The following is a 15,293-nucleotide window of genomic DNA, read 5'->3' as shown; positions in this document are numbered from 1 at the left end:
CCATTTCCTACCAAATCCTAATAACGATTTGTTTGATCCAACTTGTTAAGACCCGGACCCGGACAAAAAATAGTGCCTAATGCGCTAACCGGGGAAGCGGTTAAATGTGAATGGCTCGAGAAGATTCTGGAAGCTCACATTCCTTTAACGGGGGTAGTTCGTATTTGGATGAAATAATGCAGATTGCATCATAACTGGGTGGGCCAAGAGCATACTTTATTTCGTAAACAACGCGCATTCCACGTGTTCTCGGTGACCGCTCCAAATGACACGCCAGGCGCAGTGTATTCTACAATGCAAGTTCACGATTCACCAGTACCTGCGTTACGTTCACGCATCGTTGGCCGGTCCTTTGTCGGGTGTCGTAGTCAGTGGCACATCGTCTATGAACGTGACGGACCGGGCCCGTTGCAGATTGGCAGCCGCCACGTGGGCTGCGGCAGCCGGTGCTTCTGGCGCGGGCCGCGGTTCAGCATCGCCCACGGCCCCACTGGGCAGCCGGGATCCGCCTGCCGCTTCACCGTCGCCCCCACTGGCGGCGTCTTTGGACGCTCCGTAGGCCAGGTCCTGCCGGCGTTGGGCGCGTTTCTGTAGGAACGCCTGCAGATGCTCCCGGTTGTCGCGCATCTCCGTCAGCACCAGCTCGTGGCGGGCCCGGCCCTTCGACATGATGTTCGCGAAGCAGTGCAGCTCGAGCGGCAACTGGAAGTTGCTCAGCACCTCCTTCGCCTCGCCACTCACCCGCCGATAGTCGACCAGCTCCTCTCGAAACCGGTCCGCCATCGTATCGCCGGCCCCGGCGATGTCGTCCCGGCCACCACCGGTCCGCTGCAGCACGGAATGGCCGCCACGGAATGAGCCACCCTGGAGGGCCGCTTCCACCCGCCGGTAGCCGTCGGCGGCCGCCGCCAGACTCTCGCCGATGGCGGCCCGCTTGTGCTGGTCGTACAGGCGCCGTTCGCGCTCCGGGGCCATTTGATTCGCGAGCGCGCTCGGGCTCAGGTGGCGCCGGGCCATCACCGTGCGGATGAGCGCGAGGTAGTAGCGGGAGCGCCACAAACCCTCCAGCCGGCGGCTTAGGTCGATCCGTTTTGCCGCGTCCCGGACCGCCTTCTTCATCACCTCCTCGATCGCCTGGCGGCGCAGGAAGTCGTTGTGCTCCTGCTGCTCCACCTCCATCCGCTCGGCCAACTCGCGGGCCTCCCGCTCCGCGCGCAGCTTCGTCTCGATCTGCGCCCGGTTCTGCTCGTAGTACCGCTGGACCCAGGCCGCCTGCTCGTGCTTGCGCGTGAGCTCCGTGCGGATCAGCTGCCGGAAGCGGCGCCGCTCGGCCGGCCGCTGCTCCGCGAACACGGCCGGCAGGCTCAGCAACCGAACGATGCAGTTCCCGTCCGCTACCGCCAGATGGCGCTGTGCCGTGCCACTTCCGTGCGGGTGCTGCGTGATGATCGACAGCACGTTGGCGCCCACCGTGAGGTTCACGCACGCCGACGAGATACGAACTAGAAAGAGAGAGAGAGAGAGAGTGAGTGAGGGAGAGATCAAGAGAATGCTACAGCGCCCGTGAGCCATACTTTGTAGATCCCAGATCTCCAGGTCACCGCTGGCCAGCCCGACGAAGAACACGGACGGGCGGTCCAGGCTCCAGGCGCAGGCCGTCACGGGGCTTTGCTTGCGGCGGCAGAAGATTGGCGACTGGCGGTGGCAGGTCGACCAGAGCGCCAGCACGGTGCCCCCGGCCGTCAGCAGGACGCTCGGGAGGAAGGGGTTGCGTGCGATCGCCACCACCGGGCCATCGTGGACGGGCGGGAACGGTTCCCGCTGGCGCAACGGTTCCTCGTTCACCACCGTGCCCTGGTCGTACTCGTAGCCGTCCCACCGGCCCCACAGGAGGCCACCGAGCGCGGTGCCCGCTATGAACGACATCCGGCACTCGGTCGCACCCGCTGCTCCCTGCTGCTGCTCCCTCTCATCGGCAGCACCATCGCCACCCGGCGGTGTCCGGCTGTCGTTGAACGCGAGCTCCACGATTGGCTGCTCGCACCGCACCCGGAACAGCGGGTTGAGCGCGGCTCCGGCTCCATGCGCTTGAGCTCCTGCGCCCCCGGGGGCCAGCTGGTCCAGGTTCCAGAAGCACACCGTTCCGTCCAGGGCCGCGGTCAGCAGAAAGCGGCCCGGCTTTTCGTCCGGCCCGTTCGGCCGCACCTGGCCCGTGCTGGCGCACTGGTAGCCGGGCGGGAGCCACCGGATCACGGTGATCGGTCGGCGCGCCGAACGCTCCAGCGTGCTGAGGCCCACCGGCTGCACGTGCCACGGTTGTGGCGGTGGTGCTCCGGCGTTGGCCATCGCCGGACCGACCCTAGCCCGACTGCTCGGCGGCGCTGCCGGTGGCGCGTTGCCGAGAATCGTTTTGATTTCGTTCCGGTAGGAATGTGCACTGGTCGACTGGTGGTGGTGCTGATGGTGGTGGTGGTGGTGATGGTGGTGCTGCACTGGTTGTTGCTGGCCCATTCGGCCCCCCACACCTCTGGAGCCGATGGCCGGACCGGTATGCTCTAACTCGGCGTCCGTCAGCTCCCACACGATGAGCTGCCCATTGGACAGGCCCCCAACCAGCACGCGCCCGTTGTACGGACAGAAGGACAGTGCGGTTACTTCGCGCGGCGACTCCAGTCGCAGCCGCGGCACGAGCGACTCCTCGAAGTTCCACGCCAGCACGAGACACTTCTCGAACACCAACCGGGTGCTGTGGTCATCCTGCGAGTGGGCAGCGGCGGCGGCGGCGGGCGGCATCTTCGTCGCGACCGTGCTCGCCGTTTGGTGCTGTACGTATGCCGCCACGAAGGTCCCCGGTATGGTCGGGTGCCACTCGGTGGCCGACACGACACGGCGCCGGTTGGCGGTAGTCGCCTGGCTCATGAAACACATCACCTCCTCCACCAGCGGCACCTCGTACTTGGCGATGGACCGGCGGTGCCCCGCTATGTTCGGGTAATCGTTCCGGTACATGTCGATCTGACTGAACTCGAGCGTCTCGAACAGTTGCTCTACATGAACGCTGGCCGTTCCGCCCCCGCTACCGAGGTCGAGGGTCTCGCCTCTATCCGGCTCCGCTCGGGCACCACTCCGCGGAACCGTCGCCGAGGTCAAAACCGTGCCCGATGCATCGCCCCGGTCGTCGTTGTTGCCTATCTCGTAGAGGTACTGCGACCAGGCGTTCGTCGGAAACGTTGGGTCGGTTTGCTGATGCTGGTGCAGCTTCTTCGGACGCAACTGCACACCAAAGTCGACCGTCTTGCGTACGATGTTGTGGAACTTTGCTTTCGGTACCAGCTCGACGTAGCCATCCCGGGCGTCGGCTACCAGCCGCAGCTGGAACTGCCGGCGGGTGCTCGGACGTTGCGCCACGAAGATGCTCTCCGACTCGACGTTCACCACGTTCGTGCGGCGGTACGTGAGGAAGCTTTCGACCTCTCGCTCGCTGCCCCCCGTAGCCCACCGACGGTGCTGCTTCCGCATGTCGGCCACCATCCGCAGCCGATCGGTGAGCTCCAGGTGCCGGATCAGCTCCCGGGCGTCCCGTGTTTCGGCCGCGTCTGTGAACACCAGAAACAGGTCGTCATCCTCGGCGCCCTGGTCGGCCAGGTAGCCGACCAGAATGAGCTTCCCCGGCTCGACGTCCTTCAGGCGGTCCTTCAGTTGCCGCTGCACCGGCGTTTTGCCCGGCAGATGGTCCTCCAGCACTTCCTTCTTGACTTCCTTCCACGGGTGCTCATGGCTAACGGTCGATCCAACCTCCAAACCGAGCTCCGCCTGTAAGTCGGGACTGAACGTGGGGACCGCGTCGGTAAATCGGATCACCCCCCTCAGAGACCTCCGTAGTATCCGACCCACCGTACCTGATCACCAATCGTAACGATTTCGGAAAGCTGGCCAGCTTCTGCCGGGCTTCGGTTTCGGCGAAATTTAAAATCATCGATATCTCCTCATCCTCCCCACGGTCGAAGCTTTTGGCGAGCGACGGTGCATCGCTCCGGTCGGCTTTGGCATCAGTCGAAACAGTAGGCTTCATTGATGCCCTTTTTTAGTTTGTCACTCCCAGTCACGGCTACATTACGGCGAGCAAGGGTTTTTGGAAAAATAATCAACATCGCAAACACAGCCGTTACCATGGTGGTAGGATTTCGCTTTTGTTTTTATTATTATAGCACCGTGCTGTTCTAAGGTTGGTGCCATTTTTTAGAACACGGTACGTTTCCGCAGGGCTGCTGTCACCTGTCGCGTTCTGTGTTTTTGTTTTGCTTTGCTCTTCTACGAACGATAATCGTAACTTTAAAAGGGAACGTAACAAAACATGTATATTTTCGGAAGCAATCAATATACAACACAACATTCGGTCGTATTCTGCCGTATTGGGCCGCGCAACAAATTGGCAACCACTTAACGCCTTAAAAGGTTCCTTTTTTTATTGAGACAACCCAATTGTGCGTGTCGGCATGATGGTGCTTCTCGAGTGTCTGCTGCAGTTAAGCTGGTTAAAAGTAATTCTAATTTCAAACGATAGCAGCATACGGAGCATGCTGAACAGCACCTTTTGGCTAAGCTGCTTTTTGGGTGTGGTGTTTATATATTTCAAGCACCTTTTCAAAGTGAGTATGAAGCATTAGCCTTGCTAACGTTGCTGTTGCGGAAGATTATAACTTGCCTTTTTATACAGTTACTCTTACGCGTGGGACACGTACAAGGAAGACAATTTTCGCAAATTGTACACTACCTATGGAACATCTGCTTCTACGCGGCAGCCGTCGTGTTTCTAACGCTCTACCACATGTTGCTCATCTGGCCCGAGGTGATCAAAGGGAGCGCCAACTACTTCCCCAAGACGAGCAGTGCAATATTCGCAACCGTTTGCGACGCAGGCACGTTTGAACTCATCACACTCGTACTGGTAGCGTTCGAGGTGTTTTGTGTCATTTCGAATTTCACCAAGTGTGACTATTCGGAAACCCTCGCCAACGCCTTGTACGGTGCGTTGCTGGTTAGCTGTTTTTCGTTGCGCCTGGAAAACTACAGTTTACTGCTCAACTTCTACACCAGTGTGTACCGCACGATTCGCGAATCGCTACTACTGTGCGCTTCGCTAACGAATGCAACGCACCGCGCACGACTTACGATTTTGGCTGTACTGATGTTCTGCACATGGCAAGTACACCTACGACCGCAAAAGTCCCCCCCCGGAGGGAATGGCAGTGCGACCTTTAATGTGCTTTCTGCTTATGGTCTGATACCTTTAGGTTCTACTTGTTTCTTAACCTGCTGCCTTTCGAATTTCTCATCCCAACGTTGCACGCGCGCAAAGAAAACTTCGCGTTGAAACTGTGCTTCGGACTTTGGTACTGTTCGTGTATTTGGAACTCTCCGTTGTTGAAGTTGTTGTACCACAAAATCTATCATACGTATCCGAATGATTGTGCCGGCGAGGGATCGACCGTACGGTGCATTATGTCTGACGATTGGCAAAACGTTCGTCACTTTCGCAATCTCGAGCATGCCTTCTATGATTTAAAGCTGCATCAATCGTAAGCACAACCATCTGTTTTATTTCATCTGTCTATGTGTGCTGAACCATTGTTAGCCATAATACACTTTTGAACATGCTTTAATAACCAACTATTTGTAAATATGCTATTTTGCAGTCACGAAAGCATTCAGTCGGGTCAGGCAAGCGAAAATACTACGGCTGCAGCGTTTCAAACCATAAAATGTGCGTGCGTCAGGCGATACAGTTGGTGGAAGCATACGCTTTCAAAAAGTGTTCAACTTTAAAAGTTTGCATATTTTTAGGTGTCATGGCGTTAAAACGTAAATTGAAACTACTGCGGGAACGTAGAGCGCAAGCAAGGATAGACAGCCATACATAATTACCGACTACCAATTCAATCTATTCTTGAAAACTGATAAGATCGTCAATATGGGCAAGTACATTATGAATTTTTAAAGACCGAGGAGGATGGCAATTTTATTCATAGCAAGCCACTAAAAACCAGAATGATTTACATTAATAATAAACCAAACGAAACTGACTGAAATTTGTTTTACTAACATCATAAAATCACGTTCTATAGATTACACGAAATTGAACGAATTGTTCATTTTTACTGGACATTGAGTCTAATACAACACGATAAGCGGCACTCTTGGGCATTCCATGATGGTAACCACACAATAATGTGAATGAATGAATGAATGCGAACGAATGAATATAGAGTACGTAAATGCTGCATGTCGATGTAAAGAAAGCGTCAGCTTCTATTATAGTAGTAGTACATTTTTTTATTAATATTAGTTCTCAATAACACGACAAATAGAGCGTATAAACTATGCTCAAGTAGTTGCTAGTAACCGTTTGATTTTTTCACATTGGCAAATCACATATTCCATTGTTGGGAAGAAGCACGATAAATAAATATGTTTTAAGCTGCGCAGCATATTACTAGTGTTTTTGTCACGAAGGTGTTCAAAAATATTTTTGAATAATCCTGTCTGACATTAATAGATAAGGGATGTTAATAAGCACTTAGGTTATTATTTCTACCATCCCATAGATCGTTGATCGTTGAGTATCGTTGATGCATAAATCCACTGCTCGTGGGCTTCCAAAGGAATTCTTGACTGAGCGCTTCCCCCCCGACCACTGCTGACTGACTGTTCAATAGTGCCGCACTGCGTTTCATATGAGTGGCGCGCTAGCGGCTAGCGACGTAAGAGACGTGTTTTGCGGCACCGGTGACTTTTTGTCCATCTCATCAAAATCATCCGTCTGGTTGATTTTCAGATCATACAGTACCGCGTTCAGCTTATTCCATTCATCCATGCGCGGATTCGCCAGATTGTCGGCCACATCGTACACGTAAATGCGACCATTTTCATCACCAACCGTCACATGCAACCCAGACGGCGTCCACGATACCCTGTTCAGGGCCGGTTGTCCGTCAACAATCACCGACGCCGTCGGTACTTCTGTATCCTGGTTAAGGTTCCACAGATCGAGCCTCCCACTTCCATCCACGCCGGCGAACAAAGCAGGGTGGGTTGGTGACCAAGCCACATCCATCACGTAGTCCGAGTTGTCTTCGAAGGAGTACAATGGTCGGTTGTCCTTCAAGCTCCACAGTTTGATCGTCCAGTCAATAGAGGAAGTTAAGAAGAGATGGCCGAAATCGGGAGATGACTGGTTGTGGTGAGCCGAGATGCCAGTTACGGGACCGAGATGCTTCTCGTAAGTTTCCCCAATGCCGGATCGATTACCATGGCGAATTGCTGAATAGACGTAGCCATCTTCGCTGCCCAGTACGAAGTTATTAACCTCGTTGTGTGGGAATGCCATACAAGTCACCGAAATTGCCTTTGACTGACGATGTTGCAATTCGAGCACGTCCTGTGGCTGAGAAAGCATGTCTAGACTCCACGAGCAAAGCTTGCCGTCGGAGCTTATAGAGATAACGTTATGGGCGTTCTGCGTACCAACCATCGATAGACAATAAACAGGTTGCTGGGGAATGGCAAAATATAAAATTTTCGGTTGAAAACTTCGGTTAGCGATTATCATGCAAGTTTCAACCCTTTCGTTCTGCTTATTACTGATAAAAGGAATAAGCGCGAAAGACGTTTAATTTAATTTCCCAAAAAACAATACCATCAGCAATCACATTGATCGCCAAATGGACCACTGAGTACATTGTAACCTACCGTATGCGCATTGGCGCTAAGCGGCGTTCTTTGGATAGGCGTGCGTTTCTGCACCCGGTTGTCCCACAGTACTATCTGTCCAGAGTAGGTGCCTCCAAGAATTAGATTGGGGTGAAACTTCGCAAAGCAGGTCGATATCACGGCGCTTTGACAGTGGAACACTTCCTCGGGTGATTGTTTTTTGAACTTAGTGTTCCACACAGTCACCACGCCGTCTGGTTCGTTCGGACACTCCTCATTGCTGTGATACGAAGCGACCATTAGCTCTGGATAGTGCGTTGACCAGTCGAATGAGGTGACGCATCGATTTTTTGCCCAGCGATCACAGAAGAATGTACGGTTAAGGGACAGACGCGCTTGAGACTTTTCGTCGCTAAAAAGACAGTAAGCAAAAAAGGCATTTCCGATTTAAAGTTAATGTTAAAAGTTAATATCTTTTTTCAAAAAACGTATTGCACTACGTTACGTTATAAGTGTAGAACAAGCTTGAAGCGAAACAAACTTACTTAATATCGTCTGCATCACTGCCTCCGATATAGTCCGTGTAGATGTCAGCCGTCTCGGACAGAGCCCGTTCCATAACTTTTCCTGCACGCAGGATAAATCGTTGGAAATCCTCCGACAAGATAATCATTTGCTTTTGTTCGGTAGAAAGTTCTTTCACTATATGGACAGGAAACAAACATAGATATTATAAAAAGCGTTTTAAGCTTTTGCCCACGAGAATCATCTGTGACGCATTAGAAACTACATGGTGAAGTTATGTCTTTACCTTCCTTTAGGTCTTCCTTCTTCTGCTCTTGGGGTGTTATGGCCGGGGCCACCTCCTTCACCGTTGGTAAACCGTGTGGCAGAATGCCAGGGGGCAGCTTCGAATGAAACCCATGGTCGATGTGAGTCAAGGAGTTTTCCTCATCATCACCTTGACCATCGCCAAAAGTAAGCACTGTATGAGTAAAACTATTTCTGATCTAGTATGATCTTTGTTACGATAAGCTTAAAAAATCCCAAAAGCAACGGAATTTCGATTGAACTCTATCACGCATTCTAGGTTCTCTTCTTTACACACCTACTCTTGACTTTTACTCTTAGTCCTTCTTCCTTTCTTTTTATCTATCACTCTTTTACTATTATATCTGCGGTTTCTGCTCTATGCAGCATTTTACAAACGTTCAAGCTAATAATTAGGATACTTAAATTGACAGTAAACAGAAAATATGTTGTTTGTGTACATTGTACATACAAATAAAATATCAATAACGAGTTCCCAAGAAGCGGTCAGTAACACATTACATCAAATAGCGATTGCAAGGTAGCGCAGAGAGTATGGCGAGAGAGAAGAAATCATTAAAAAAAGGGAAAGGTAGAAAAGAAAATAGATTAACGTAGTAGTATAAAGACGAGGAAAACAGGAGGTGGTTATAGTTTTTTTTAAATACAATTTGTCGCTGTCAGCAAACAATTTTTGAGGTCATATTGATTTTCTGTTTGTATTTCTCCACCCATTTTTACTCATCAAAAATTTCGCAGTATTAGTCAAAGAGAGTTAAAGCGCATAGTGTATGAGTATACGTAACATTTCTAACCATAGTGTTCCTGATGAAAATCTGTTAATTACATGTTACAGCAAGACGGCTGAATTATATTTATAGGGGGAAAAGGCCTCGTATACGAAAGCACAGTGTAGTATGGTTTCATGCAGTGGAGCTTTCCCGATACAAAGTACTTAGGCTATATTATTTGTACATTGTCAGCGAACATAACTTAATGTCGGTTTTCGTGTAATATATGTTAGTATTTTATCAAAGACAATATTTGTCAGGAGTTTGCAGCGTGTTGTAGCAAGCACTACCGATATTGTGTATGTTATAGATGGTAGATGAAAGGATAGATGCAAGCAAACGATAGTTTTACTGAAGCGGTGAAACATAGAGAAAGAAAAAGCAAATGTTCAGACGAAAATAGGAAAGTCTTAGTTCAAGAAAGAAAATTTTTTTTTGCAACTGCAAACACAAAACTCTAATTAAAATGTATGTCATTAAACAAATCCAAAACGATCAGTACGACTTATGCGCATCGCACTTATGCGATTAAAGAGAAACTGTTTTCCCGACACACTCTACACGAATAAAGTGAGTAATGCTTAATAAACAGTTATGCGTGTAGTATTGCATTAATATAGTACCAAACAGGATAAAACAGGAAAAATCTATTAACAATATGATTTTCTGAGTGGCATATAAAAATCTATTTAAAATTACGAAAAAGCTAACTTGCAGTAAAACAATGTTTGTTATAGCAAAAACCTACCTGTAAACTCATCCTCCCATTCTAAACCGGGGTTAAGATTGTATTCATCTTGAAACGGGAAAAAAGTCTATCTTTATCTTTTTGTATCGTTCGGGAAACCATCCACGTTAGAAAATGGTTTTGTATCATATTTTGCCCTTCAAAAAGAAGGATAGCACGAAGCTATTATATATTTATATATATTTTTATATACATATATATATTATATATTATATATATATGTATGTATGTATAGATATAGTAATTTTTCAATTGAAAATACTTGAAGAATGTCTATAAGAGAGCGAAACAAACATAAAAGAAAAATAACTGTCAACAATGTGAATCATTAAAAATTATTTCTTTTGCATTTTTTAAATTATCTTATTTTTTATTACACTTACTGCTTGATTTTACTTACTAATTGCTTTGTTTAAGTACAAGAATTGTTTTCCGAATATGAATCCATAATAAGGTTATAATTTTCGGAAAGTAATTTCTGACAATACACAATGTTTGCTGTCATGAGCTTAAAAATGGCATTCGTTAATAGATTTATCATTGCATAGGGTTATACGTATGAAGTTCGTGTAGCTAAGAGATATATATTCACCAGGTTTTACTGAAAATCTTCCACCATCTAACCTAAACTTGGGAAGCACTCTAAAGGCTATCACATTATATGATCTTTTTACTTAACCAGCAGTGTCGTGTTTACTCCTCGTTCACACCAGGAGACCATTTTCTCTATTACAGACGATTAATGATTTTGCGTTAAGAAATTTAACAAGACATTTTCCAGAAACACGCACACAGTTTGTCAACCGTCGAAAGCTTACGCATTTTGAAAAAAGGACCAAGCTATGTGGCAATGCAATGTATTGAAAGCATCTACACATGAAACAGTCGGAGTGTGAACCAACTTAGTGTTTACAAACGATTTTTTGTTACTGTGAACGAGGAGTGTCAGTTCAATAACATTGATGTGTGACAAACAACATGGATACTAAAAATTTATCAAATTATGAATGTATCGGTTTTTGTAAATGTCAGAAAACATTAAAAATTAATAAAACGGAGAAAGTTCGGCAAAATGGCACTGCTCTTGTTTGGCTACATTCATTTGTAATTAAACAAATATAATTATTATGATCAGATGTCATAGAATGTTTATATAAAAAAGTACATTTTTTTGTTTTAAATTATGTTGAATTTTTTCATCCAATGATATAAACTTAAATGCAGTTTCTTCCATAAAGAGGAAAAAATAAAACTATAGTAGCTTTGCCAATTTGGAGCGAGCTGAACATTACTAGTTTAAGTGTCTTTATTACGTTATTAATCGTTTTTTAAATCGCAGTTGACAGTAGGTTTCTAATATCAGAAATAAATAAATCGTTTGCGAATACTAACATAACAAACTAAATGTAAATATGTTTTTTATATAAAACAAAAGAAAAATAAGAAACACACTAAATGGGTGGAGAAATTAAGAGTCTGTATTTTTTACTTAAATACATTCTCCTAAAACTCTTCACGACGACGTGAAAAGGAGACAAACAAAGTAAATTAACAAAAACGATAAGTAAATAAAAAATAGATAAACCATTGGCATGTATTCGCATGTAGTACAAAAGAGTGAGAGGAAACAAAGAGGGAGTGAGTTTGAAAAAGAAGACAAAAATCAAACTTCGTACGAATGAAACACAATTATTGATATGGAAACAAAAAAGAAAATTATCAAAGAAATTAATTTCATCATAGTAGGACGTATCAAACAAACAGCATTTTGCTGCGTTATTTAATCAGTTTCTCTTATCAAATTCATGAGTCGAAAAAAAAGAAAACAATCTTAAGTTGATTGAATGCAAACGTATCGCTCGAAACTATGTGTCTCTGCCGAAACGTTATTTTCCTTTCTATGCAAAAAATAAGATGGAACCGAATAATGATAATCTTTTCATTGTGGGGATCAAACAAACGCAAAGGTCGTCCTCAATTTGCTGAAATCCCAATGGTGCCCTATTGCACACAGGTATCAAATATAAAAAAAATATTTGGTATAAGAACCTAATGAAATATAGATTCGAAATTTCCGTTTGTATTTGTTACGCCGGCATACAATCTAAAGCATTGCTCAATTCTTAGCTAAATATTATGGAAGAATCTAATGTGGTACATCATTCACAATTCTTAATTCAAACGGGTTACTCACCGTAGTAATCTGTTGCATGAGCTGAAATAGCACCGAATAGGAAAGGATGAACAGCAAAGCGATATCCAACGAAAAATGGCATGAAAAACACATAAATAGGTCATATTAACGTACTTCGGCAGTAGCTGCAATAAACTTTTGGTTTTAATAAAATGTTTAAAACAGCATTCTTCACAAGTTAAAACAAATTACAGAAGCTATAACAATCAGAACTATAAAGTGATTTCGTAAGCATGAACGATAACGTAAACGCACTGGAAAACCGTATACATTTTGTTTTGTCTATTTTTGTCAATCTTCGGAAAATTTTAATTGTGAAAAGACGTGAATATAATATAAGTCTGAAACTAAGCGTATCAGAAGTGATACCTCTACATTGCCTATAATCAAAGAGAAAACAAAAATTTCAAGATTGCCAATGTATGCAGATGTCAATATCTATTATGTGGATGAATTAATTATGCAAGATCTTCGGCATAGAGCATTTTACTATTGTTCGAGAAGCACGTAGATTTCTCCTTCCTCTTCTTACTCCAAGAAAAAGGCTTATTTTCTATTTCTTCATTTTTGAAAAAAGTGCTGCTCGGTCAGGAAATGCCCCAAAGCGCCTTCACCGGATTTTATCAAAACAGTGTCGGAGCGCGGTAAATATTTTATGTTCACCAAGTGTGGAGTTTTTAATCACCGAATGCTAAGACAGTTTTCAGTAGTTTGGTATTTTGGGAAGCAGAGGCTCAGAGGAATAGCAAACACGTGGTAAACGGCACAAATTGTTCAATTAACCAAGAAGGATTACGTTTGATAAATTATTTTTTCAACCGGGTTTTTTATTATATACCCGAGATATAATGCCTGTTGGAAATTGTGCATAATTAACACATATACCGATTTTTTTTTTATTTGTGAGAGATTTTTCGTACAGGCTAACGTTTTTACGAATAAAGATACTAGTAGCTCTACGCCTATTGTGCATAGAAAGAATGCTTTACCTTTGCGAGGTCTCCACCAATCCTCCATATATCCTGATAAAGGCGAGGAATGGCAAGAAAACACTATATTTGTTATATTATTTCAATTGTTCTTGAAGAAAATGCAAGAAATTAGAGACTGAAAATATTTTCAACACAGATATTTGTTTTTTTTAAGTAATGAAAATAATACTTCAAGTATATGTACGTAGAGCAATAATTACTAAACGATAGAGAACTAAAGTTTGCGATGTATTCGCATCTAACGAGATACTGTAATAACGTGTTTGCATGAAAACAAATGATAAAGGTTTGTACGCGTTGGTAGCAGCATGGGACTTTTACCACGAAAAGATTTACTTTCAGTGAACTCCATGCACCATTCACTGAAATTAACTTATATTAATCCACCGTAAAAGAAATATAACTTACCGTCGCGCTCGTGGCCGCCAGAGCTGTTGGTTTGCGTTTGTTTGGAGTAAACAACTGTCTCTTTTGGTGGAATGTTAGTAGCTTGTACGGACACCAGACACAGGCTAACCGGCTTCTTTCTGTAAATGAAAAGACAATGCAAATCGATGAAAAGCCCCAACACCTATCCTTAAATATCCTTACCTATAACCATTGACAGTGGGTTGCAGGCTCGTGTCGGGAGTGTGTGTTGCAGAATGGTCAGAAGTGGCAGAATTTACTGAAGATAAAGATGAAAGGACTTCCGATACCGGTGCAACACCGAGTGACGACAGCATTTCATCCAAATCTCTGTGAATGAGTGAGGTATACGTTCAAATGCAAAACCCCAGATATCTGCAGTTTGACTTATTCGGGACAAACGTACTTTCTTGTGTTGGTTTCTGTAAGACCTAGTTTTCCAGACGCTTCCTCGAGGTCTTTTTGCTCTTTCTCCTTTCGTCTTCGATCTTTTTCCTCTCGAAGAGCCTGGAGTTTGGCCTTTTTCCGCTCTAGCTCCGCTTTTCGATCCATCTTGGAAAGTTTCGCAAACTGCTCTAGTTTATCCAGCTTTCACAACTGTCAAACCAAAATAAAGTACTGATTAGTCACAAGAATTATGCCTGACATAGATAATCACAGTCTCAACTAGAACTAGTAGCTACAGAAAAATTATGAATAGTGTTACTATGACGGATGATGTCATTGAGCACCAGGGCTACCTCTGTCAAAGAAACACGCTAAGCAAGTGTGAAATTAAAATAGCAGAAGCGAAAATGTTATCATGTTTGTAAAACTCACGTTTTTATTACCACAAATAGAAGATAAAGATATTTCACGCTTTAGTACGGTACTAGGCGTTGATTGCCTTTATTTTGGATTTCTTTATCAAACGAATTCTTCAATTACTCTGTGAAATATTTGATCATTGTTTTCCACCAATCAATAACAGCAATGGAAACGGGAGAGGTCATAATATCGTTTTAAGTTACAACTTTAAGATTACCTTTCAGCAAACAAACAAAGACTATATAAAAGCCCAGGCGGTAGATGCGTGAAAATATCGACAAGAGAAAGCCACGGTACTAAATTGTAGATGGTATTTTATGCGAATCAATGACACGTTATGGTTTTGGTTTTAGTTTTGATAGTTTGTTAGTTGCCAAAGGCTTAAGTTATGTCCCGTTGATTGGGACAAGAGAGCTCAGTTAACTGCAGTATTGCAATCTTTTTACGAAGGTTTTGTGAAAATAACTCGCCTCGCTTCGCACAATACACCCACGCAACAAAGCTACCAGCCGATTTCTACTGCTTGAAAATAGATGAATCAATACTGTGACGACGCACGGCAAGATCCATGTTCTCACATTTTCAAAGCAATCAAACTACCCTTGCATTGCATTTGTCATTTGACAGCATCATCTGTCTATGTACAGTTTCAATTGCTTTTACTAGGGTCTCTTTATAACAATAAACGGTACTGTTTAAATTGTATTAAAAAGTGTTCAAATGTGAAAAGCTATCAAGCATAGTAAAAATTGAGATGGGATGTTAGGTTCCATTTCTTCCGATCCTCCATTTGAAAGGTAACAATGTAACAAATGTATCAATTTTGTTTCAAT

At 45.0% G+C, this 15,293-nt stretch overlaps 3 protein-coding genes across 8 annotated transcripts; 1 reads left to right on the top strand and 2 right to left on the bottom strand.

Moving 5' to 3' along the window:
- Positions 1-330: 330 nt before the first annotated feature.
- On the bottom strand, positions 331-4,072 carry LOC131213301 (dynein axonemal intermediate chain 3-like). Its single transcript, XM_058207317.1, has 4 exons — positions 3,900-4,072; positions 2,524-3,826; positions 1,575-2,457; positions 331-1,502 (listed from the first exon to the last, which is right to left on the bottom strand). Exons 1-4 carry the CDS (start codon positions 4,070-4,072, stop codon positions 331-333), a joined length of 3,531 nt encoding a protein of 1,176 aa, XP_058063300.1.
- A 260-nt stretch (positions 4,073-4,332) lies between these two features.
- Positions 4,333-6,124, top strand: LOC131213678 (uncharacterized). The gene is made up of 5 exons (XM_058207777.1): positions 4,333-4,649; positions 4,718-5,202; positions 5,295-5,579; positions 5,697-5,764; positions 5,845-6,124. Exons 1-5 carry the CDS (start codon positions 4,497-4,499, stop codon positions 5,919-5,921), a joined length of 1,068 nt encoding a protein of 355 aa, XP_058063760.1. The 5' UTR covers positions 4,333-4,496; the 3' UTR covers positions 5,922-6,124.
- Positions 6,118-15,038, bottom strand: LOC131213676 (cytoplasmic dynein 1 intermediate chain-like). Of its 6 annotated transcripts, none has more exons than XM_058207771.1 (11): positions 14,931-15,038; positions 14,060-14,250; positions 13,837-13,983; positions 13,654-13,772; positions 13,243-13,305; positions 12,254-12,274; positions 10,060-10,107; positions 8,522-8,671; positions 8,256-8,412; positions 7,750-8,122; positions 6,118-7,552 (listed from the first exon to the last, which is right to left on the bottom strand). In XM_058207771.1, the coding sequence occupies exons 2-11, from the start codon at positions 14,203-14,205 to the stop codon at positions 6,731-6,733; spliced, it is 2,046 nt and encodes a 681-aa protein (XP_058063754.1). In that variant the 5' UTR covers positions 14,206-14,250; positions 14,931-15,038; the 3' UTR covers positions 6,118-6,730. The 6 variants fall into 6 exon arrangements, with proteins under 6 accessions (XP_058063754.1, XP_058063756.1, XP_058063755.1 ...); XM_058207773.1 differs by having other exon boundaries at positions 13,243-13,275; XM_058207772.1 differs by lacking the exon at positions 10,060-10,107 and having other exon boundaries at positions 8,522-8,695.
- Positions 15,039-15,293: the final 255 nt, after the last annotated feature.

Source organism: Anopheles bellator, chromosome X, assembly GCF_943735745.2.
Source record: "Anopheles bellator chromosome X, idAnoBellAS_SP24_06.2, whole genome shotgun sequence".
NCBI lineage: Eukaryota > Metazoa > Arthropoda > Insecta > Diptera > Culicidae > Anopheles > Anopheles bellator.
Note: the sequence above shows the minus strand (reverse complement) of the source record. Positions and strands in the feature narration are given on the sequence as shown.